The 27,867-nt window shown below is 34.5% G+C and overlaps 1 protein-coding gene across 2 annotated transcripts in view; it reads right to left on the minus strand.

Moving 5' to 3' along the window:
* Positions 1–3,842: 3,842 nt before the first annotated feature.
* LOC149785187 (sorting nexin-33-like) overlaps positions 3,843–27,867 on the minus strand; it is a 93,192-nt gene continuing 69,167 nt past the window's right edge. For both annotated transcript variants that reach the window (XM_089978990.1, XM_089978991.1), the window contains 3 exons: positions 25,821–25,910; positions 24,688–24,894; positions 3,843–18,821 (listed from right to left, as the gene is read on the minus strand). In XM_089978990.1, coding sequence (XP_089835116.1) covers positions 18,774–18,821; positions 24,688–24,894; positions 25,821–25,910 — 345 coding nt within the window. In that variant the 3' untranslated portion in view covers positions 3,843–18,773. The remainder of the gene's footprint in view (positions 18,822–24,687; positions 24,895–25,820; positions 25,911–27,867) is intronic.

The raw sequence follows: 27,867 nt of genomic DNA on the forward strand, positions 1-27,867 counted from the left end.
GGGCATGCACTGCAAACGACACAGAATTAGATGATGCTGTGTACACCTGGTTTACACAGCAACGTGAACAAGGTGTTCCGATTTCGGGAACAATTCTCAAGGCCCAGGCAGAGAAAATGACCAAAACTATGGATACTGATTCAGATTTCATGACAAGCCATGGATGGCTTTGGAGATTCCAGCGCCGACATGGAATAAAATAAAATTCGTTGTCGGGAGAGATACGCTCAGCAAATCAGGCGTCCGCATCTAGTTATCCCAACCAACTCCGAGAGATACTGACCCGTGATGGATATACAGACGACCAAGTTTATAATTGTGATGAGGCTGGTCTATGCTATCAGATGATGCCAGACAAAACTCTAGCTACCAGAGATGATACACACAAAAATGAGGGTTTCAAGCTGAACAAAGAGAGATTAACACTTTTGTTTTGTGTTAACAAAACTGGCACACATAAAATGAAACCATTATGTGTTGGCAAATACAAGTCTCCCCGTTGTTTTCATCACATGAATATGGACACCCTTCCATTTGTATATAGAAATAGTGGAAATGCATGGATGACTGCAACAATATTTACGGAGTGGTTTTCTAAGATGTTTGTCCCCGCCGTCAGAAACCACCTGCGATCCAGGGGCTTAGAGGAGAAAGCTCTACTGCTATTAGACAATTGCCCAGCAAATATTGTTGTATTCTCACTCGCGTATTTGTATTTAAATATATTTTTTTCTTTTTACATGTCTGACGTTTAGACCCATTAAATTCATGGTTGGTAATGGTTTATCTTTGTGAATTTATTTTTTTACATTTTACTCTATCTACCTATCTATCTAGTGATAGCAGATTTTTTTTTTTTAGAGCAACACAAGTTTCGACGTTGTCGTTTTTCGATATGAATGTTATCTTTTTTGATAAAAGAAATCTTGATTCATTTTGAACAAACAATAAAACTAGAATGTATCCAAATCAACACAAAAAGCAGTGACATAATACACAATGTGTTTAGCGATACACGTGTTAAGAGTACTGATACCTCGTGGAATAATGTTTGTTTTTACGATCTTTTCAAGATACTTTATCCAGAAATTAAAGGTAATTTATAAAGAAAAACGAACAACACCTTTATAAAGAAATATTTATTAACAGTTATTTTCAGCACGATTATAAAGCGAGTATTTAACAATGCAAACCCCACCCCTTCGTCTCTCTCTGTTGATCTCCATCTCTTTATTAGTTTTTTTTATAGGTCCCTCGGTAACTTGCGCCCTCGCTTATAGTGCGGTCGATGTTTTTGGACCCTGTTGTGCGCGAGTTATCGAGGGAGCGGTGTATATTGTAATTGATTCATTACGCTCTCAGATGTTGGTATTGCTTACTATGGCATTTGTTTTCCCTATTTGATTAATTGTTAAACATAGTGTACTTCAAACTAATTCAAACTGATTATTGGAGAACATGGGAGCAGCCATTTTGGTTAGCTGTATTCTTAGATAGCTGTATTCTTAGATCTTCTACACTTTACACTAGTACATTATGTAAAGATGTTTCAGCCACAGTAAATGAAAGTAGCATAGAGGTATGCCAATAATCTCTCCACTGTGCATGCACCCACAATACAATGAAATGCATTTGGCAAAAATCTTGGTTTGTAGGATCCTTGCGTAGAAATTTCTTCTAATTCTGCTGATTGCATATGAAAACAACTGTTCTAAGGTTTTCCCTAGTTTTTATAACTTAATATATAATGGCACATCAACATTATTTGTCAAAGAGTAAAAGGCATCAATGTTGGGATATTGTCAAATTTGGAAAATTCTGCAGAGCTGTTTTTGAGACGAGATCATTTAAAGGTGCTTAACATTTTAGTAATGGTGGTCATACTTAATGGCTGTTGGCATCATTTGCACAGTTTTGAAAGACCTTCAGGAAGCTTAAGTTCAAATTCTGTTATGTGGTTTCCATTAAGTTATTTAAAGGTCTATTTTTATTAACTGTGATCAAGCTGGATGATAGACTGGCTTCGATAACACAAATTTGAGAAACGCGGATGCAAGATCTTCCCTTGAATATTATGCAAATTAGTCTAGTAGCACCTATGTAAACCACCAACCAAGAATTATATTGTTGATACCTATTTTACTATATCCTGAGAAAAAATATTTCTAAAGAGAAAGGCACAATTAATGTTTCTCATAACCAAAGTCATACAAGTTCTTAATCATATAAACCCGTTTCCCAGTTTCACACAAAATAGATGAGAAATATTGTTGCTTGATCAAGAAAGGTCGCATGCTCATCCCATCCAAGTTGAATCAGAATTGTGACTTCTAGAGTGGCAAGTTCAGCCAATCAGATTCAAGATCTCTAATTACTACCATAATTATTCTAATTTAGAGCCCCATTTTTTTTTTTATAGCCCCTCTCAATTATGTGATGTAACATTGCAATTAAAGGGGATTGAACCTCTGAATGTGCCAACTTGAGAGTTTACCTTTTCTGATTACAAAATGTGATTTTTGAATGCAGGTGAAATATTCTAATATTGTTTTAAACAAAGATTTAATGACTTGATTAAGTTTTGGTATGAATGGATCTTGCTCTGCATTGAAATAGTCCAGGATATAAGCACACATTCCAATTCTTATAAAAACTAGATTACAGACCTGCCAACCCTTAAGATTGACCAGTTTTCAAAATAACAAAATATCAATAACTGCCATCGTAAAGCTGGAAAATGTGATTAAAAGTTTGACGCATCGATGATAAACATTTTGTTCAACTTAAGTTTGTAAAGTATGCAGTAGACTTTATTTACCACTAGTGCACTTGCACAAACTCTAGTTCCAAACCCTATTGCAGCTCAATGGCTTGTTGCTATCTCTCAACTTGGCATAATTCTTGGAAATTTTTTTCCAGTTCACATGACAATGGCAATTGTATCTCCTGCCACAAGACATGCTCAAACTGAAACATGATGTCCAGCTTGATCAAAAGTGGATCAGAAGTCTAACTTCCAGAATATTAAAGTTAGCTAATCTGCAGATCACCTCATTAGTATGTGTTCATCATAGTTTTGAATTTGTCCTGGAGCTTGATGTGGGCAAATACTCCAAGATAGGAAATAGAGCCTCCTGAGAGGCATCAATGCCAGCCAATTCGATGCATGGTTACCTCGTTATAATATGCAGATCTTGCTTATTGAACCCATCCATGATATTGACGATACAAACACATGCTTCAGATTTGAGCAGAAATATGGCTTTCCAAGTTATAACAATCTCAGTCTGAAGCAAGTGCACCTATTTAGCATGCGTGGATATCACTCATTATCAGATTTGTCCCATACTGTAATGATGCAAGCATACATTCGGGCGGGGGTGGGTCAAACTTGGATGAGAAATATGGCTTCCTGAGTGATGTTAGTACACCTGATTACTATGTGTGGATCTTGCACATTACAAAGCTTGTCTGAGATCCTAATGATACAGGAATATAATCCATTGTAATTAAAATATAGCATCCAGAGTGGTAACAGCTGGAAATGATCACCTTGTTGGTATATGCTGACCTTGCTCACTATTAAAATCATCCAAGATTCTGACAATAAAAACCCATTTACCAATTAAAATTGAATCAGAAATGTGGACTATGGACTAGTAACGAACAATTGTTGACCAATCATAAAATGGATGGAGGGCAATAACGTAACCTCACTTGGCTTTATGGCCAGATGAGGGAAAATAGCTTATATATGGACACAAAGATGACCAGTACTATGATGCCTTGCCAGACTTTACAAGAACTGAACACAAATGGAAAACAATAACAGAGACACCAGCTTGTCTTGACTCATGCCAGCAGAGAAAGACTTTATTTCCATATATGAATTAGAAGTATTAGCAAAATTATTAAATGCTAATCTGATAAAATGAAAATAATGAAATGTCCTTAGCTGATGCATGCTAAGTTAGAATTCATAAATATGTAACAATCGGTACATTTGGCACTACTATATACAAGTAAACTATGCTTCAAATGTATACATTCATTAAACTGCAGAATATTTAACAAAACATTAAACATTAGTATGTAATTACAGCCCACCCCCAAGAATTTTAAACCAGTACCCCGTGAATGACATATCAGACACCCACTCCGCGTTAATTAGTCCTCTGCACAAATAACTGAAGTTCTGTGCAGAAACCACTTTCTGTTTCATGGACCTTTCACTTTTGACTCCATAACTGACCAGCTTCTTCTTTACCTAAAGTATAAGCCATCCACATAGCTTAGTCTATATGTGATATAGAATGTTGTCATTCTGCATGAACATTTTTGCTTTTCTTAAGTTGAAGCTACCTTGACCTTTTCACACTAAAATCAATAGGGTTCTTACTCACGGGAAACCATTCACAAGGTTTGGTAGGCAGTGATGATAGAGAACTAGTTGAGTATAAAGCAATTTTTTGTGTGGTCATAGTGACCCTGACCTTTCACATTTTGACACCAACATTAATAAGATTATTCCTTGCCCAAAGTGAAGGCTATCCAGAAATCTTAGCAAATGTTTATGGAGAATTCAAGTTATTCTGCAGAATCCATTTTTCTTTCTTGGTCAGTGGCCCTGACCTCTGACCTTTTGTTTCTGAGTTCTTCCTTACCCCATGTGCAAGCCATCCACAAAGTTTGATAACTGCTATTGTGGAGAACATTAGCTATTGTGCAAAAACCTTTTAATGTTCCAGTCTAGTACCTTGACCTTTTAAAACTCTAAAATCTACAGACTATTTCCTTACTCCAAATGAAGCTATCCTCAAAGTTCTCTACAATTCTGTTATGTAGAATGAGGAAGCCATTTTGCTTTTTTTCAGTCATAGCGACCATGCTATTTTGACTTTCTGATGCTGACATTGATAAGACTCATCATTACCCCAAGTTCAGGAAATGCAGAAACTTTCCTTCTTCTTTCAGTCAGTGACCTTGAGCTTTAGACCCCAAATTCAACATGATACTTTGTTATCGCAAGTACAAATGATCCATAAAGTCTGGTAAATGTAGTTGTTGGACAACTTGAGTTACTGTGAGGAAGCAAATTTGGTTGACAGACAAAAGAACATTATAGAACTAATGGTACTTAACAATATTAAACATCAAAACTCCCACTTCTATGAACTACAGAAAGATTTGTTGCTTTATCTAACCTTTTTTGCCATTTCACATCATTACTTTCCTCCGTTTTCTTAACTATTAACATGGTCCCTACTAATTTCAAAAGGATACAATTGTAAATCTGGACGGCACAGATATAATACATTTTAAATCCACATTACAGCATAATTATCAAGCTGGAAAGACAATCATTCAACACAAGCACTAACAAGCAACAACAAAAAAATTAACATCTTTTACTGGCACCAAAGGACTAGGTTAAATAACAAGTTTGTGACTTTGAATTAATTTATTTTCAGATACATTACTCGTAAAATGAAAGGATAATTTTTAACATTTTAACATAATAATGGTCTGTACAAAAATATGAATCAGAAAAATTATGTTAATTCTTGTATTCTATATCCAAATGGATGCCATGTAATCCAAGTCCTACATGACCCCACTACACTATACTTCAAAAAGCAAGAGCTTGTTAATGAGGTTACTCAATTTTATGAGGAAATAAATATGCATGCTAATGAAAAAATAAGTTTTAACTGAGGAAAACCATTCCAAAATTTGTTAATGAAATGTACATATTCTGTATGATGTGAAACTGACAACTCAGTCAAAAATGAAAGATAAAAGCATAGTTAGTGTCTGAATTGTTCAGACCTTGGCAAATCAAAACAGCCTTGAATTGAAAATTTTGATGCAATAAAATATCTACACTAACCCATAGTACAACCTAAACAAAATTCATTATTTAAAACAAAGGGGTGGGCTGAATTATACAACTTTTTACCATTTTTTCACATATGATTCGAAATGACGGGTATATATAGATCAAATCAAATTTTACAAATAAAAAATGCTGTTTTAAGATGGGGTACCTACTAGAGCGATGATCTAAAATTAGAACAGCACACTAGTGTCTTGATTCAAATATTGTAATCAAGAGATGAAAATAACAATAACTTTCTTCATTCAATAATATGCAAATTTTAAATTCACTATATAAAATAAATTTTGATGAAAAGATAAAATTTTCAATCATTTTAAGGAATCTTGATAAGACTATAACAGTATCATAAAAATTAATCCATCACACACTTAAATACATTTCTGTAATTGTTTTTCTCATACTGTATAAAAAAATAATACAGTGCACTTTCCTGGGATCCAGGGTATAACTTTCATTTTCCATGCAGTTATGAGAAAGAATGAATGAGAAAACTCCTGCAGCCTATAACCCTAGTTAGAACCAACCCCCTGACACCTTTAAATCTTTCTCACTGTCAATTTTATTGGAATCCTCCGAGATTGTATTGTTGAACAACAGCTGCTTGTTCTGACACTGCAGCAGACGTTAAACTTCAGTCTGAAAGCAAAACAAAGTTTCTGAACTATCAACTTAAGCTTCTAAATGAGCCCAACTCACTGCTTTTGTTCATTACATTTCTATCCATTTCCTAAAGGTCCATTCACAGTAAGTTGTTTCATATAAGTTGCATCTTGTCAAATGCGTTACTACTACAAATTTATAAATACTATAACTAAAGTCTAAAAGAGAAGTTTACATAATATTTTTGCTGTTAGCCTTCTCTATATTATCTTTAAGAGTAACCTTGGAAACAGCATTGTTTCCTTGATAAAACATTGTCACCAAATGAAATCTTTAGAAAACTTAACAGTTCTAGTACAAAAAATACCACCTGCTTTTCTGTAATTTTGCATCATTTTCATAGTTGAATTTTTCAATGCAGGATGATATTTTATGTTTTATATATGTTTATGTTTTCACTGATGCATGTGTATGTGTTCCAGACTTGATACTTTGAATTTTAAAATCGTTTAATTATTTGTGTCAAGCCAGACTCTTCACATCATGTTGTATATATGTATATATTGTACATAACAGATAGAAGGCCTCAAGGTAGATTAGTTCTGTAACTAATTGAGTTACCTTCTCTAAATTAAGCCTTTATTATTATTATTATTATTATTATTATTATTATTAAGAACTTAAAGAAGTAAAAAGTAACAAAACTGACACATTTTACATATAAAAATGGATGAATGACTGCAAGCTGGAAAAGTATATCAAATGTTTTAATTAACAATAAAATAAATCTTCTATTTTTCAATCACATGTACATCAAATGTTGATTCAACTCCTGATATACTTTTTAATACAAACAAGACTCCTCAGGTGTTTTATTAAGATCTCTTTTAATCCATTTTGATCTTTTCAAAATAAATGACCAGGGTAAAAGAAGTTCACATCTTGTTTGAGAAGTTATAAAGTACAGATTTAGCTGATGTTTCTGAACACTGAAAAAAAATGGTAAATTTGTTGGCATTAAGTTCTAATACTGTACCCAAAAGAAAAATGTACTATATGGAAAAAGAATACATGTATATATGCAGTACATGTATCTACCTAGTTTTAAATAAAACTTGCTTTTTATCTGGTATTACCAAATATTTCTGCCAAGATGTCCACATTCTGGACCAGGTACAATCTTTAAAAATAGGAAAGTTATCTAATTTAAAAAAAAAACAACATAAGAATCGCTGAAATTAAATTAATCTTTAGACTTGATTCAATGTTAAGTTCACAAAAGTTTCGAGTTTTGCATTCTCAAAGCTGTTTGAGAAAGAAACTGAAATGATGATAAAACAAACAAATAAAAATGTATCCTCATTCTGACTGAATTACCTTTACCTACATGGTACATGTGCATGAAATAAATATACGTGGCCTTATAGGATTCAACTATATTAACATGATAAATATCATTACATAAATACAAAAAATTACAAATACAGAATAATGTTACACAATAACATCACTAAAAAAATGTGAAGTCTATGCATTTGTGTCTTATAAATAAAATCTGCAACTCTCTGCAGGAAACTTACGGCATGCTGAAATTGTTTTGTAAACTTCATATTTAGCAAACACTTGTGTGGAATTGTCTCTGTAAAACATTTTGTATGGGAATGTCAAGGTTGGCAGGGATTAATGTATCTGCTAGACAGGCCAGTTAAGTTTCTACATCATACATAACTATCTTGTCAGGCTAGTTGACTTTATTTCTTTGAAGAGCGAATACACAGCTAGGTAGGCCAGTTAAGCCTTTTACATTGTGCATAGCTATCTTGTCTGGCTAGATGACTTTTTTTAGCAGAGCAAATACACTGGGGGTAGTATTTAGAAGAAAATGCAAGTCATCAACTGCTTTGCCAAAAGAAGCAAACTGCAAATGATGTGTGGTTTTTGAGAAAAGGGACCAAACCATGATATTTAGGTAGCATGAAGCATCAGTAACTAAAATGTTGATCGATTTATACAAAACATGATACTGAAAAAATAGAATACAAAAAGTAGTACATAATAAAATGAAAGAGAGGTGACAAGTACTGTAATTTATCACAACGCAAAAGCAAGATCTCTGTGGAACCCAGTGTCTCACCTGCCTCTGTGTTGATGTATCATCCATGCATTCAAATTGCAAAAATCTGCAAAGCTGGAAGAAAAAGGGGCACTTTGTGGTTCAACCAAATTACCAAAAAAAAATCACTGAATGCTCACAAAACATGCTCAAATCTGATGAAAGATCAAGCCAAAAAACCAGTGTTTTCTGTCAAGCCCCTTTTTGACAAGCCAGCTGGGGTGTATTCAATCTCCACAGAAATTGTATGCAACCTAAAAGAAAGCCACAGACCAGAGAGGTCAGGTGATTTGATCTCCTCAAGTCTGACAAGGCAGGTCACCAGAGCCGTCAGGCTTTACAAGGACTGCCTTTCTGCAATGCTGATCATGCCTGGTATGAAAGGCACTGATTATGGCCTTCATTTCCAGAAGGTCTGATGTGAGAAGGCCTCTCCTTTGGTCCCCAGGACCAGCATGGCCACCTGCAGCAAGCACACAAAAAGGCAGCAGAGATGGAGCAAGTCTTCTCCAACAGTGAATAAACCAAAGAGTTGCATGATAATCTGTGCAATGAGGATGGTGTACACAGTTGAGATGAGTAAAAATAAATTCCATACAAACTTAAAGTGCAGGGAGGGAGCATAATTGAACGTCTACTTCACCAGAAATCCTAGCATGGATAAATGGGAGAAAGCTGCTCCTGTCCTACTATGTTTCTGAAGGATATCATCCAGATATGTGGCAGTGACTGTTGATGATGTGAACAGAGTGATGATGCAGTTGATGGTCATCATAAATGCCTATTGGCAGAGGTATGGATCACATGGGAGTATGCAAAACTGGTATATTGTTCCCTGGAATTAAATTTGATGGAGCTTATACCAAATTATATGTATAGGGATAAATAAGTCAAATCAAGACTGTTCACAAACTTATCTCTTTTGACAGAAGGGATTACTGACTGTACCAGCTTTATTCTCATCATCATGATCTATCTTGCCATAGCTGCCTACTTCCTCACATGTTCAATATGACCAATGAAAAAGGTGGCAAATCAATTGGTAGTGAGTGCATGGAAAATTAGTGATGTGCCATTTTTTAGGATGAGCAGATAAAGGCATCATATCTCTTTATGTCAAGGTTACATGAGGCTTTCAGATGAATAAACACAGAATGATGCCCAACCCTGTTAATCAATGTGGTGATGTGACAAATCGACTCTCAAAGATGACAAATCATTAAAGACGTTAAGAGAAGCATCAATGAAAAAGGTCACCTTGATCTGCACATGTCTGGATGTCACGTGAAAGACCGTATGATCACAGTTGTAAAACTATGGGGTTGTCATATTAACTGCTGCAAAGTCTTTATCTAAGCTCAAACCTTTGCATGATATATCTGAGTTGGTATGGTAGGATGATGGTATTGTCTCCAAGTTAGTCTGACAGAAGCTTGGAAATCTTGCTTCTCAACAACTATGGTAGTAGACAGAAGGAGAGGTGTTGACCTTCATCCTCAGAGTTTACAGAAGCCATAACCATTTGACTAGGAAAAGTTTGACACTAATGCAGTTTTCTAAAGCTGGGTGGTCCAATGGCTTGCTATTTTAAATTGTAGATATTAAAAATATACTTATCCCATGTTATAGGATTGTAATTATAAACAAGTCAAACATGGCAAAAATCAAAGTAAAACAAAGTAAAAACAAAGATCATGCCTACACCATTTAAACCAAATTATCATTGTCATTTGGGTGCTTACAGTAAATTGTCATCTGGATGCTTACTTTGTTATTCATGTAAGGGCATCAAGCATTTAGGTGACTAACTGATATGTGGTCTCATGTGTTAGAAAAATGTGGAGATTTCTTGATAATGTCTCTGGCCACCCAGAAAACAAAACACAAAAGATGAGAAGCTTGATGTGTGTATGATAAAACTAAAAGAGTACGAAAATTCCAAGTAACTAGATGCAATAATTTCTGTGGCTAGGCCACAACAAGAAGGATGAGATAACATGTTCAGTTTGTTCTGCATATGATATGATGGGAATATTGTAGCTGGCTGCAAAAACTTTAAAATTTGGAGTCAGAACCCATGACTCATCAGAGAACCACAAAATGAATAGCTTAAGGGATAAAACTGAAAAGGCATCCCCTGGTTCTTCTAAAGGCGAGAAGTATGTTAAGTTGCTGAATAAAGCAGCCTTTGAAAACGTAGGCATCATGTTTAGAAATGCTCATTTTGTTGCAAAACCTGGACACCCATAATACTATGTGAAATTATACGAGTTGGAAAAGGCAAAAGGTTTGAAAAAGGCAGTACCTATCTGACGGACATGTATATTGTCAGAAATTTATCCGGGCTATTGCCAATACTCATAGGTCACAACAGGCCCATATCATTTCCTCCATCTTTTGTCAGTTATTAGTGATAGTACTGATGATACGTCTTCCAAAGAGGCAGAAATTGTATACATTCTTTCAAGTGCAGAGTAAATTAACTTTCATTTTAGATTATTGAATTTAAAGTATTAAAGCAGAAATTTAAAGTATCAAACATGAAATTTTAATTTTGATCCATTCCATTTATAATACTGTAAACTCTATAGACAGCCTCAGGGTGAAAGCTGAAGATGTTACTGTCCATAGATTTTGGACTTCACCCATCTCTCTCTCTGATCTTTTGACATTTTGATACAAAAGTAGATGAGGTCTATTCTGACCAAGCGGAACAAACACAGCAAGGTGAAGTTGATGAGCACTTGTTACTGGTGAAGTAGTGTGTCTCATCAGAACCCCAAATTTTTGCACTACGAACATTCAGTTGCCACTGACAATCAAAATTGCAACCTGTAAGAACAAACTACATCAACAACTGAACTTATTATTAAAATAAACATGAAATTTAGGCAATGTTCACAAATAGACTGTAAGAAAAAGTAAGCATCAATGGTACCATGTGCAACCACTAAGTTGGACACAAAGTTCACAGACATAGCAAGGGTTACAAGGGGAGATAATCTGGAAGAGCTTCTTTGTCTACATAATATCTTTTTTTTATGTATAGGCTGGAAAGATGAATTTTCTTGTCTTTCCAGTGATGCAGGATTTAAGAGGTAGCATAATCTATTTCCTATGGTTAATGTGAATGGGTAGTTTATTTGATGAGATAAGCATATGTTCCAAGTTTAACTGAACTAGAACCAAAATACAGCCGCCAGAGTTGTAACAAACTCAGCCACTGGATGCAAGGTTATCTCAATATTACGCATGGATCTCACTCATTATCAAATCTATTTAAGATTTTGATGATATAAACCCACCTTGCATGTTTGATCAAAATTAGATCAGAAATGTGACTTCCAGATGGGTAACAAACTCAGCTAGATCCTCTAATTAGAATGCATGGATTTCATTAATGAATTATTCTGAGATCCTAATCATACAAGTACAAGTCTGATCAAAACTGGATCAGAATTACATTTGGAATGGGGGTAACAAGCTCAGCCAATCAGATTCAAGATCACCTAATTAATATGCATGAATTTTGCTCATGATCCACCTCTTCTACAATCTTAAAGATATAACCATATATTCCAGGTTGCTGACAGATAGATGCATGATTGACAACACATGACATATGCAGGGACATACCATAAGTTCTCTTGGCTTTATGCCCAAAGCATGCTAAGATAAAAGTTTTTATCATGAAAAGATTGATTATTAAGGACCAAGGATCTGACATATGCCTTTCTTTTAGCTGTCACAACTGATATGCACGTATTATTACATGCATGTTTCATAGTGGCATGTTAATACATACTCCATCACACTAGTACTTTTAGATTTACCATATTAATCTATGCCTAACACTAAAACAATAGCTAGCAGCACTGACTTAGATCTGTCACTGAATAATGCAGTACCTGATCAATGTCTACATAGAACTGACAGCTTTGACCATGATCTGTATTATCTCATGCCAGATCTGAGTCATTATTGTATGCAACTTGTTATACATAGGAACTAAGGAATATGTTACCCTGAAATATTCAGGTAAACACTAACAGACTGTTGGGCCAATCATTCAAGAAAGGATATACTGTGATCACCCTCTTATAAGGCAATCCCTTCTACAATAAAAATGTCACCTGCAAGAAGGGTGGGCCTCTCAAGAGGACAAAAAACTTAAAATATACAATTTGGATGCCAGGCAAGGTGGTCTTATAAAATGGGTAGCCTCTGTTGAGTGGACTGTCAAGAGGGAGACCACTGTAATAAATTCAAATGTCAACCACTAACACTGTATATCTCTCTCTTTCTCTCTCTCAGTCTCTGTATATGTGCATGTGTGCATTCATTCATTCATATATTATTCCATGATAGCATTAACAAGCTTTAGTATGTAAGCATATCTTTAGTTTTACAAGAATAACAAGTATACAATATAGCAGTTATAATGTAAACTGTACAAGTGCATTAAAAAACTCCTGAAAGAACACAGACAGAGATGTTCAAAATATTTTCTCACTTCCTAAAATTATGCACTGCAATAATGAATCCGCTTAAACAATGAAATGGGAAAGCCCTGAGTAATCTTCAAGTTGCTGTTGTAAGAAAAGGCACAGAGATGAACAAAATGTTTACTAGAGAAGTGACAGGTACAGAATGAACTAATCAAAGACTCTTAGATTTTGTGTGAAGGATTGTAAACAGAGAGGATACAATTTGTTTCAGGGAAGGTTTGGGATCCCAATATAGATGCTAATCTCGGAGCCCTAGATCTTCTTTTTACACCCATCATTTGTACAAAAAGATCTTCATGAAATGGAGTTATGAAATCATTTGGTTTAACATTTACAGGTGTGAAACCAGGTATGGCTATCCAAACGATATGACAGAACCTCTGGAGTCGTACCTTCCACTACCTGAGTAGTTTAAATTTTTTTTGAATATTTACGAGTTATCTATCCACAAAGAAGTGTACTGGCATAACTCTAACATCAGGTACTACACAACTAGCATACCAACTTACTTGCAGATTTTCACCAAAAGTCCCATTCCATTCAAGTTCAACCTTCCCTCCTATTAATTTTATTCATGTTTCCAAAATATCTTTTTCGTTGTAGGCATATTAAATCATCTTTTTCATCAATACATTATTTTAGCATTGTCGGATATTTATTTCTCTGACACTCCTTAACTGAAAATCTTGCATTATGAGTTCTTCAAAAGCCTGGAGGTGAAAAAAAGCATGTAGCAATACCTGCAGCTTTTGGCTCATGCTTATCCTGTAAGCAAAGCAAGTTATTCCAGTTTACTATCAGTAAATGTTTATATACTATTTTTCTATAACAAAAGTATGACCTTTACCAGAAAGATCGTGCATACCATTTTCTTTTCTTGAAAACTTGTCCATTTCCTTCCACAAATTCTGTTGAATGCCTTAGACCCCCCCCCCAAAATATGCGTGTTTCCTTATGTACTGGTTTTAAACATAGAGTTTATAATTTTTTTGTTTTTTAAAAAAAACATATTATGATTACTATATAATGTACTAAGTATTCAAGTACTGGGCTAAACTGGCTCAATTAGATGAGCAAATCAATTTTGGGATTATTTTTTTTTAATTTCGGAGTACTAGGGTCAGCAACGATAAAAAGATGGTCAGCTGACCTGAAACACACATATTGGGTGGACAGGTCCTTATGAGTTAATTTGGAAAGTGGAAAAACTGAATGTTCATAAAATAAACATTTTTAAAAAAGGTAAATGTCAAAATTTAATTGTTAATATGTATCAATTAATACGGAATTTAAATGATGTATATTGATGTTGCACTGAATAGTATGGATTTAAAATTTTTATTACAATCTTTCATATACAAACAGTAATTCTGGAAAAACAGAAACCATTTTATTTTCCAATTGTCTAACAATATTTTTACTAAACAATATGCCTATCACAAAAGTACACCATCCTTGAAAGTAAGGAGTCCAGCTTCTGGCAAGGCAGACTCAATAAAAAACAATAAAATACAGCTGTCAAGATTTATGTCATTCATGAAAATACAACTATTTCATGGCTTTTGTCATAAAATCAAAAGACAAGATATCAGAACAAAAACCTAAAATACATTCATATCTGGCAAAAGTAATCTTTCTCACTGACAACGTAAAAAGCAAAATACAAAGAACCACCTATCCTTGTCAGATGAAAAAATCGTACAGGACAAATGTATGTGTAGATCAGGATTTCACAAATTCTTGCACTTAAAAATAAGGGGAAATTTTTTGGTGTTCAAATTGTTTCACGATTCTGACACTTGGTAGCAGGACTTTTTTTGCATCCAAGATTTGTGAGGTTGCATTTTCTTGAATTTACAAAACATTTGTGGAATACTGAGCAATTTACCCAAGTAAACATACCCTGACCTCCAGAGCATCACAACCCTGTCCCATGATTAAGCTGGGTCAGTAGTTTAAAAGAAAGCACATAACACTTCTTCAGATTGTGAGTTTAATGACTGGTCAACAAGCATATCTTACAAAGGTTCACAGTAATCAACTAAAAATTGCAACCGCTGCTGTCATAATATTCCATCATCTCAAGCCTCCAGATGCAAGTCAATAGGGCAATAACTCCTGTAAGAGTCACAGGAGCTCAAATATTTGTCAAGATGTACATGATGACCATACAAAACTTCAATCTGGATTTGTGTCATATTCATCTGCTGAAAAACAAATGGGGAACAAGTCCAAAAACAAATTACAAGAGTCAAGTCTTTGTTGTTGTTGTTGTAGGGTTTAATGCCATTTTTTAGCACACGATAGGCTATACATGGCGGCCAGTATTAATGGTGGAGAGAAAACCCCCGAAACAACCACCGACCCACGAGAAGCTACTGGCAAGCTTTCTCACATACCAACATTGGCTGAATCCGAGACTCAAACCCAAGCAGACAGAGGAGAGATGGCAGTGATCCGTAATGGAGAGCACTTTAGACCACTTGGCCACTTGGGCTTCTCAAGTCTTTGTTGATATGTACATCTTTAAATGATAACATGTGCAAAGTTTCATGGTGATCAACTGAAAACTGAGAGACTAGATGTGTTTACAAGATTCCTTCAAAATTTACACTACATCAAACTCCAAAAACAAAAGGGCAATAGCTTTAAAAAAAATTTAAAAGAGCACAGTGATTTTCCAAAATACACATTGTCAGATGATGATCATAAGATTTCTCAAGTTTAATTGCAATCCACTGAAATCTGTGTGATTAGTGTGTAGAAGATTCTGTCATACAGGACAAACGGTACTAATGGAAAAATGGGAACCAGCCTGGAAATGGGTGAACATAAAATAGTGTATATATGGGTTAGGCTGATCATGATTGGTGTATAATGTAAGTTATGTTTTAGGAAAAAGAATCTTTTGAGAGCTTATCCTAGTTGTAAGTGAGAAGAAAAAAAATAGAGACATTGTTTTATTGATGGAATTTCATTCCTTTAGCATTCTTGAGTTTTGAACACCCATTACTAAAATTAGCACCTGACTCTTTGATGTGTATTTCACCTGACTCTTTGATGTGGATTTGAAAGCACATGTTTCAAACACAGGCAGGTCAAAAAATGTCACGGCTTATATCCTTTCCGCTACAAAGAAGCTGACATCAAGGTTTCATCAATACTGATAAATATAGGTTTGATCAGGAGCCCTCAAAAATTTTAAATTTTTGATTTTTTAATATCATGATGATTGCATAGGTTTACTATGGGAACTGAATTAGTACCATGAGATCTAGACAACATTCACCTGCATGTCAAAAGAGCAATAACTCTTACAAAATTTACAGAAACAGTGTAATTTCAAGAAATGCAGTTTCATAGCAATCCATCAAAAACATTGAGACTAGTAGCACTAGTGTGATTACGCAATATATAACTGCATTAAACTACAAGAATAAAAAGGCAATAACAGCAACAAAAACTGCAATGTCATTTATCAATATTAATATCTTCAGGTGACAACCCAAACAGAAACCAAGTTTCAAGGAAATCCTTCAAGAACTGCAGAACTAATTGAGCCAATGTGATTGTGTCATACACTGCTCTAAGACAAAAAAATACAATAGTACTAACAAAGTGATGGGAGAAAAGTGATTTGTTGTCATTTGCATCTTCCTGTGAAAACCATAATACTAACCAAGTTTCATGGCAATCCATAAAAAAACTGGGGGACTTGTTATGCTAACAATATTTTGTGCCGGATGGAAGGACAATTGGACAGACAAAAGGATTACCTTATATCCCCTCTGGAGGTGTTAGAAACACTAAAAAATTTCCCCATGTACAGTAATTAATTTAAATAAGACTTTGTTCAGAAATCACAGAGACAACAACATTAAACAACATTTCAAAATGAAAAACAAAAACTATTATAAAGGATTTTTACTACAACAAATATGTATAGTGGAATGCTGTGAATTTCTCATTTTTTAGGGGAACTAATTTTCATGGATTTTCATGGTTACTCCCAATCACAAATTTAAGAACTAAAAGAACATTGATTCTTCTATGGAAAAACATAGATATATGTTCCAAAGAACAGTTATTCTTCCACAGAAGAATATATGTCTGTCCCAAAGTACACTGATTCTTCTATGGAAGAACTTAGATGTCTGTCCCAAAGAACAGTGACTCTTCCACAAGAACATACATGTCTGTTCCAAAGAACATGAATTCTTGTATGGAAGAACTTAGATGTCTGACCCAAAGAATAATGATTCTTCTGTGGAAAAACCCATATGTCACAAAGAACAATAAAATTTATCAACAAAGATGCATCATTTTGCAACAACCATGATACCAATTATCAAACATGTTTCAGTGGAACAGCCCAAACAGTAATTTTCTGTTGTTATCAAAAAATGTCACAAAACTGGATGAAACATATTCAAGTTTTAGCAAACTGAATCTGTAAGTGTTATATAGTAAAAATTACCTAGATGTCTAACTATGAGTGAATCATGCTGCTTCATGCCCAAAGCTGACAAACAAAAATGTTCAAACTCTGTCTCAAGATTTTGATGTGATTTGCTTGGTCAGCAATTTGATGTTACATCAAATCAGACACAGGTGTAATAAAAAAAAAATCATATATGGCAAAAGAATTGTCTGAAATGTTGTGCCCATGTGTAATAACAAAATCATATATGGCATGAGAATTGTCTGAAATGTTGGGCCTAGGTATATTAACAAAATCATATATGGCATGAGAACTGTCTGAAATGTTGTGCCCATGTGTAATAACAAAATCATATATGGCATGAGAATGGTCTGAAATGTTGGGCCTAGGTGTAATAACAAAATCATACATGACACAAGAATTGTCTGAAATGTTGGGCCTAGGTGTAATAACAAAATCATATATGGCTTGACTTTAGACAGGACAGTAATTTATTGGAAATATGAAAAACATATTTACAGACAACTGGTTGGAGAAAGATGGAGTCTGTTACTTTGATGTTTCATGAGTTCTACAAGAGTTTGTTCACAGACAATATTTTTGAGGAAGAAAAAAAACAATGAAAAAATAAAATAAAAAAGGATCCTACATATGATGATTAGATCAAATAAGATCTGAAAGACTGAAAGTTTTGTGACATATAAACCTCCATTTGTTTTGTCCCACTATATTCATTCCAACCATAATGGTTCTCATTTTGCATCATTACATTCAGAAAGATCTGAAAGACTTAAAATACAGTATTGTGTCTAAAATTAGAACAAGATAAAAAATACTACAGTGCCCTTATTCCATCTTTTCTCATATGAAATTCATGCACCAATTATTGAAAATATTGACAGAATTAACTGAACTGACCAGACACTTTAATTCCATCATCTTTAAAATGTAACTCAAGCTCTCAGTCTTGTTTGCTGAATCATACACGTTTCACATACAATGGCTTTTTCACCTTGCTTCAAGGTCAACTATATATTCTGTTATATTGAGGAACAACCGGTCTTCTGTGTTTGTATTTAATTCACTTCCTTCTGCATTTATATTTAAATCACTTCTTTGAGAAAGTCAATGGTAAAAACAGCTTGGAATTATCCTCCAATTTGTACTGTGGGCTTGAGTACTTAATAATGTTCAATGCTATGCAGACTGGCTCTATGCTTTGTTCACTTTATTCAACGCCTCCTGTAGTTTACTTGTAATCTGAAAGATGGAAGAAACCCTGTTAGATTTCACATTAAATCCGCATGATTTATAAGTGGTATGTTTACACTCTAGGAAATATTACATATTATGTTGTTGATATCCTAAACAAGAGGCCAAAGAAGGCATAGGGCCGCTCACATGGTCTTGTCCTCATTTAGCAGTGTTGAACATAACGCAGTATAGAACATAATGCAAGTCTCCAAAAAGTATGGTCAACTACATTGACATGTGCAAATGTCTCCATAGTGAGACCTGAACACAGCAAACCAGGGCTAAACTTCTGATATGTAATATTCTATAGTTTCAGCTGGATAAAAAAATACAATGTAGAAGCTGTGTACATTTCACAAACTTTAACAATACACCTTAACATTGTTGAAGACATCACTACAGTCAGAATCAAAGTGTACTCGTCTATTACATAGCTCAAGTCTGTGATGCCTTTAAAATTCTCCAGTAACCATATGAAAAATAAATTCAGACTAAAGTGACCATTACAACAAACTGTTGGCCCCTGTGACAGATTATAAAGACCCAAAAAATAACAAAACAGAACTTTCAATCAAATCAAAGTACTATAGTGCAGACCTTTTTACTATGACAAATATGTCTGACAAAAGTTCTGTAATTTTAGCCCTCTTCCTAAAAAAGGACAGATGGTTTAAGAATTTTGACAAACCCAAAGTATACATGTGGTGGTTTTTCCACAGAGGATCTGCTACCAGCTGAGCCCCATCCCCCATACTACACCAATCAGTTTTCCTGAATTATCCCTTGGTGCATACTTTTGTTCCATCTGTTACTCTGAGTGATCATAAATCCCATGGCTTTATTTTCTTTGTTAAAAGCCCATTCACAACATTAAACTCAGACTTGACATCACTCATAATGTTCCATTTGTCTGAATTAAGTACAATAAAGCAGTCTCAAGTGCTTCAGTGATTGAGGTGAAAAGATGAACAAATGCACTGAACTCTGAAAAGCAACATCTTTGCAGATGAAAACTGACACCTTGACCCATAGCCCACTTTTTGGAGAAGTTCGCTATAGAAACAAAAGTAAAATCATAGCATTAAGGAGCTCCGTGCAATGAGTTGATAAAAACCCGAGATTAATTTTAATTAAGATCACTGTCTGCTATAGGGAGACAAATTTTACAAGGTGAAACTCACAGGCTATATTTAAAGTGGGATAAAATGCAAGTATGACTACTGTTTTAAGCATAGTTCATGCATCAGTAACAGCTAGGATCCTCGCATGAAATGATTTAGTCCACTCATCTAATCGTGTACAATACACAATTAACCTGTTGTGGATAACAATATCATAATACACAATGTACTGTCATTATTATGGAAATTCTAAAACTGGATTAAAATATTAATTCCTGTTTCCAAATGCACTGGTGTAAGGAGTGTAATATAACAGAGACAAATCTATGGTCGCGAGTTAAACACAAATATTTAACTTGCACTAAAAAAGCACAAAACAACGAGTCACAATGGCCTTCTTCAGCTGCAAAGTTTGTAGTACTAACAGAGATGCATCCAATTATCAAGTTTCATCCTCTTAACATAAAAAGCAACCATATAAATCAATGACATCTAACAACAAAATTTGAAAAGAGTCACTTAAGCATGAAATACAGATCACAGAGACTTCTTTCTGCAATAACGCTGGATGAATCCCCTGACCAAGTCTTATGATTCTGGGTAGGAATACAGTATAGTCATGAGCTAAATGCATACTCTAATGCCAGTAAATGATGCAAGTTGTGATGAATGTTTAGCATATCATCATCAATTTTACAAGTATATTGTAACGGTGCCTGAGAAATTAACATAGACCACAAAATTTAACGTAAGTCAGTGAAGCACAAATATAGGCTTCGTCTGCAATGATGGGGTAGTGCTCAGTGGCTGTACTGTACTAAATGATGGAGTAGTGCTCAGTGGCTGAACTGTACTAAATGATGTATAAAGGATGAACTGTTAAAAACAAATGAACCAAAGACTGAGAAAATGAAATATAGGTCACAATGACTACTTTTGTGATGAGGATGAAGTACTTATCAAGGTGCATCCCCATATGTTATTATAGGTATAACAGCGTGAATACATGGTGTAAACTAAATTACCATGAATTGGTATATTAGAATACCCTCTCCCTGTGTTGGTAGTACAAAAGCTCTCGCCTGCTTTGAGTAGGCATTAGTTGGGTATGATTCACTCTGCTCAAGGCATGCAGCCTTAATGTGCAAAAACTTAATTTTTTTATTTGACTTACCATAAGTGTCACCTATGACCTTTATACACCAGTGCAAGCTACAGACAAATTTGGGTTAAGGAACTTAAACTAGAATAAAAGTTATTCTGCAAAAACATTTTTCTTCTTTCAGTCGCAGTGATCTTGACATCTGACCTTTTGAGCCCAAAATCACTAGGATTCTTCCTTACCCAATGTTCAAGAAATCCAGTTTGGTATCTTGATGGAGAATGGCGCTTTTTGTGTAGAAACTGATTTTTTTCTTTCAGTCATAGTGATCTCAGACTTTTAAGTGTTTAACCCTGAAATCAATTGGATTCTTCCATTCCCCATGTATAAGCCATCCACAGAGTTTGGTAACTGTAGATGGTGGACAACTTGAATTACTGTGTGGAAATTAGAATGGCAACAGACAGAAGGACAACATTATAACATGCTCGCCTAGTGTGTAGGTGCCAAATGCCAAAAAGAACTTAGAAGACATGAAAAATAGTCTAACTACTAGGGGTGAAATGATTCGTTGATGTATCAATTCATCGATACTTTTGCTACAGTGATACACATATTGATACAAGAGATAGAGAATCAATACAAAATGATACTTACCATATGCAAGTTATTTTAATCTTCAGCAGTCAAGAATAATTATTATTAGTTTGCCTTGTGATTCTCTAATATTTAGAATTCATTTGAAATAGCATTTGCAGTCAGAGACACTCATTTTTACTAGTAAAAATTAAAAAAGGGTTCATAATATGCCCTTCCCCCATTCCATGCTAGTTATCTTAACCTAGCAGCATGTTTAGCATATAGGATGCATTCCAACCATGTTCCTCATAATGAAGTACCTTACTCATCATTTAATAACCACTTTTACGCAAAGTTTCTACAATGAATTGTATCTTATCTACTTTGGTCAATTTGAAAGCTACACTACCAGAGTCAAACAGCGAAATATGTTACACTGTACTTTCATTGGTGGTTATTGTTTGTTCCTGTCCAGGTTAAACAATAACCACCAATCAGAAATAAATGTAGGACATTCCCTGTGTGACAAACAGGAAGTAAAGGAAGAGAAACTTTGCTCAAACAACATTAACTGATATCTAAAGTACTAAAATAGAGATGCTGTCAGGCTGTATTATTGCATGAATCAGGCAAAAATTGTATGAATTCACATACTTGGGAAACAGATGAAATTAGCTGAAAGTCCAGCATATGAAAATGTACATGGTGAAGGATAAAATTTGTATTTAACCATTTATGTCACAACATCTGTTTTTTGGGTAGGCAACTGTTTACACATCTGGGTTCTTCGAGCATGACATGAATGGTTGTTGAACTAAATTTGATTGGCACACTGTGCCCTGGAATAAGCATTATAGAGTTATTTTGAACCTTCCATCAAGTAAGTTTTACAAATGTGTGTCTAAAATATAAGCTACCTAGTGGTTCTTTCTGGGGATATCACAGGTTCTTCCTCCACCATTAATACTGGCCACCATGTATAGCCTATCGTGTGCTGAAAAAATGGCGTTAAATAACAACAACAGCAACAACAACAAAATGCCTGATTCTCGGCGTGGTTCATCTTCAAATTACGATTTCATTCGACAAATAATGCCTGATGATAATGATGACATTTTAAAAAAATTATGATCTATTTCAGATTACTCGGGCTGGGAAAGTGTTAATGGAGATACCAGTATGTGATTCTGACCCCAAAAATGGTGATAAATACATGTCAGATGTCCATGCTGAATGGAAAAAAATAGCATGACTGTCAATCTCCCTTTTAGTGGTATTTCAAAATTAAATGCAGAAAGTGCAGAATACTGAGCCTAATTAAAATACAGACAATGTAAAAATAGAATGCAATTTTCATTTTCATTTTTTAAAATCAATTTAACCCTGCAGATCATATGCTATAAAACCATGTATTCACATCATGGCTAAGATAAACTGAATAAATATGAAAAAAAATGAAATCGAGAAGTAAAGGTATTAATTTGAATACATCTGTCTGCACAAGGAAACAATGGCACCGATGGACTATAAACCCTAATACAGCATTATGGAACAGATCACAAATCCAGCATAGTAGTTGGTAAACTACTGATTTAAGAAAGTAAGTTCATGTTAGTGATGTATCCTGAAGATAATATATGTGAGCTTTGGAAAATTGTACATAATGACCACAAAGATCAGTTTCCCAACATTATCAAGCTGACAAAGCTAGCTATGCATATACCCCTTCAGAAGGAAGCACAGAACAATATTCATACACTGATATGGAACAGAGCATGCTCAGAAATAATAAACAGATTAATGCTTATAAAACTAGAGGTGACATTTATTAAAGATTTTGATTTCAGTAGAGCTCTAAGAAATTGGAACAGTAAGAAAGAGAGACAGATATTAAAGTGTTAAGTAAATAATGAACTCTGTTTCCTCATCCCCTTCTTCTTTTCTACTCCCTTCTTATTTTGGTGACAAAGGAGGAGGTACACATTAAGACAAAATCCTGTAAGCACCTATCTCTAAATTGTACATGGGGAACAAATTTGGAATTTCTCTTTTTATGCTGAGATATTTAACAAGTGAATAATGGTGCCAGTGGAATAAATCAAATAGGCACAGCATCAGCAAGGCAGATTTCAAACTGCTCAAGTTTATCACCTTGTGTAATTTTTAATAAATAAAGAATAGGACTGGGTGTCATCAATAGTTTTCCTTCTTCACTAACAAATACAAGTATCTGTGGCTGCAGCAGTCATCTGTATCTGCAGGAAGTAAAATGGGTTACATTTTTTTGGTATTCATCCTCATTCCCCTACCTGGATTTGTTCTAGATGAGATTTTCTATGCACAAGGAAATTGCATTATTTCTTCTGTTCTGAAGATAATGTCTTCTAAGTTTAAGTGAGACATGAAGTTAGTAATAATGTTTTCAAAGCATTCAAGCCATGCAAAACAATGGACCTGGTGGCTAAAGTGAGTTAAATGAAGTCATCATTAAATGGCCTAAATTGTTTAATAAAACTCAATGACAACCAACGCGTAGTCTGTTTCAAAGTATTTTTGTTATTTTGTCATTGATGAGAATTGTATATAAATATATGATACCTGTAATGTGCATACTGGAAATACAATCAGTATGTTAACATACATAAAAGGACACCACCTACTTTCCAGAGATGGAAAAACGATTATCAAGTTCATATGTGTATCGATATGTATCATATCACCTGTGGCATAGGTGTATTGTTTCAACCCAACTAACTACTAAAGTGACCTTGCTATGAGTTTGTTGACCTTTTGCCACATATACTTAAAAAGTTGTATTTTTTACTCATGGTCTTGAAAATAAAGACAGTATGTATATTTAACAACATGAACTTAGAACAATTAAGAATACCAATCAGACTGGAGAAAAGTCATCAAAATTAGAAGGCAGTTTGGCCTAAGATGGTACTTGGAAATAAATGCATATGCTATTGGAAGTGTCTTATTTTACAGGTGGCTGCAACCGAAGGCTTTACTGTACATTAGTAAAATAAGTATGCAAACATTGCCCTCATTTGGGACACACACACACCTCACTGTAGAAACTGATTTGTTCAGTCAGGTAGTTATGCATCATTGCCTTAAATTCCCGTACTCGTTCCTTCTGGAAGTGGTTTATTTCTGCCAGTGTTCCAAAAGAAACAACATCAGCACGCTGAAGTTGAGACTGTACTTCTGACTCAACCATTTTACCTTCCTGCTGTAACCTCTGACACTCCTTAGCTTTTCCTATGGTACCCTGCATAATAAAATATGATGAGAAATCAATGTATATCAAAGGTTTTAAAACAACTTTATTTTTAAACTCTTTTTCTTGTGATGCATAAATGCTGCCAGGATTTTATCTAAATTAGGAAAAGTTCCCCATTGTCATGAAAATAAGATGAGTAGAATTGGGGGGGGGGGGACACCACAGTTCAATATTTACCTAACACTTAAATGTCATTATTCCTAGACACTCTGTTGAAATCAAGATCTTCAGAAGATGTCTTCTCTAGAATTATGACTATTAATTAGTTGATTGTTTCTGAATTTAACATATTCCTTATCTGTGCATAACTATTATTCTGTGCTGAGAACCCTCTTTCACAGTCTGCTGTCAGAAAGGGTATATACATAGCTAGTTTAGCCATCTTGAACAAGTTGAGAAACCATTCCTTATGGTTGTTATGTACATTTTTTCACAGCTCATAGGTATTGTATCTTGGATACCTCTACTCCAAAATACAATGTTTCACTAACATGAGCTCCAACAAAGTTTTACTTTCTTAAATCAGTGCTAAACTGACTGCTATGTTAGATTTCTTATATGTTCCATAATGCTGTATTAGGGTTTCAAGACCATCAATGCCACAGTCTGTTGTTTAGACAGGTATTTTTAATCAAATAAATATTCTTAATTTCCACATTTTTGTTGCTAGTAAAAAAAGTCAATAATCAAACTGGTTTGGATCTAGATTACTAGAAAATCACCAAATGTTCAAGAGCCAAAGTGCTTTGCAAATTTCATGAGGAAACCAACTTTTCTAAAATGTTTTCCTTACAAAGACTAAAATGGCAAATATTCCATAGTTGACTATGATGTTATGAATATCCCATTTAATAAATTCAATTTCGCTACAACATATATGAACATGAAATAAACCAAAAAAAAAAAATTTTTACCTCATGGAGTCGGAGTACTTCTGGAAATGCGGACAAGACTCCCTTGTATTCGTATAAGTCATCCATCATAGGTTCCAGATCTTTGACTGGCTGTTCAAAATATAAAGTACAAAATTTTAAAGACTAAATTAACAACCTGAAGTTACTGCATTGTTTTGTTCTGCAGTTTTAACGGCACTTTTTAACACATTTTCACTACATCAAGCTCAGGAAATAGGAGTCAAGTGTCTTTCCGAGGGACACTTCAAGGCTGCTGACCTGGACAAACCTAAGTTGGTTTCAAGCCTGCAACCCTTGGATTATGAGTGTGATGTTCAACAACTGATCTATCACAGTTTCCAACTGAATCAGAGGACCCAATTTTAATTTTAAATAATCAAGTACATTGTTCCTTGATGTTTCCATGAATACAATCAAAATGTAACCAGGGCATGACATGGGCATTACTGGTATTGCAGATACTGAGTTGGATATACTGTTTTATACTTTTTAAATGCATTACACATGGGTATACAAATTTTATAATATTCCTGTATCAAAATAACTTGGTAAAAACTGAACATAACATGCTCCTTTGCTAAAACACTTTTAATCTGAGACACACAAAGTGCTCATTACAGTTGTTGTAAGGAGGTTAAATGAGACTGACACTCTATTATCTGACTAGAATTTCCAGGAACCCAGTACAAGACTGCTTCTACTGTCCATTTTCACAAAGCTTGGTCAAACTTCATTTATACATATACAAGCAACTGTGTTAATAAGCTCAATTTAGTACAAAAATGAAAAACCCTCAAAATTTCTTTACAAAAGCTGGGATATGTTCATTGTCAGATCTGCACCAATTTCAATCAGAAGCAAATAAAGCAAAACAACACATGTCAATGACAATATTTATGTAATAGAGAGTGATAACAAGACTTTTGAGATGTCCACGATGGTGCCATGTTGGAAGTCAGATGAGCACCATTTTTTATTCAAAACATATTGCTATTGTATGTGCTTTAGTGAAAACCCAATGCTGACAAGGCCATCCCTTCAGAAGTAGATTTAATATGGTTTTCAGGATGGCTATCAAGGCAGCCAATTTGGAGGTCAAATCTGTTTAATTTTAATACCAAAATAACTATATGCTGCAAAAAATGTTGTTTTCTTTTTCTTTATCAAAAATATGTAGGTATGGCTATCCAGCATTTCAGATATGTTTCAGGTTTTTTTTGGAGGTCACATTAGCATTATTTTCATTCAGGACCCACTACAAAAAGTGAAAACCCAAAGTCAATAACCCCTTCAAGACTTTCAAGAAGGCTATCAGTAATAAGCACAATTTTTATTTAGGATCAAAACGGTATTTTGACAAGCTTTTTTTTGTGAAAATCCCTATAGGACAATCTGTACAGAAAAAGCCAATATAACAATATTTTAATATGGCTAACAATGATGGCCATAATGCAAGTCTGATCAGCATAATGTTCATTCAGAATCAATTGCATATCATACAAAACCAAATGTCACTAATAATTAATTCTGGAGAAGTAACAATAACAAGATTTTCATTATGGCCACCAAGGTCAAGAAATCTGAGGTCTCATTAGCACCAGTTTCGTTTAGGACCAACCAGACATTTATAATAAGTCTTATCAGATGTCCAAGCGGCATTATTTTCATTCAGGACCAACCAGACATTTATATAAGTCTTATCAGATGTCCAAGTGGCATTATTTTCTTTCAGGACCAACCAGACATTTATAATAAGTCTTATCAGATGTCCAAGTGGCATTATTTTCATTCAGGACCAACCAGACATTTATAATAAGTCTTATCAGATGTCCAAGTGGCATTATTTTCTTTCAGGACCAACCAGACATTTATAATAAGTCTTATCAGATGTCCAAGTGGCATTATTTTCATTCAGGACCAGCCAGACATTTATAACACATCTTATCAGATGTCCAGGTGGCAACATTTTCATTCAGGACCAACCTGACAGCACAGAAAGTCATTTTGTGAAAACCTTGTGTCAGTACAGTCATCCATTCAGGTGAAG

Source organism: Sinohyriopsis cumingii, chromosome 13, assembly GCF_028554795.1.
Source record: "Sinohyriopsis cumingii isolate HCF-2022 chromosome 13, ASM2855479v2, whole genome shotgun sequence".
NCBI classification, from domain to species: domain Eukaryota; kingdom Metazoa; phylum Mollusca; class Bivalvia; order Unionida; family Unionidae; genus Sinohyriopsis; species Sinohyriopsis cumingii.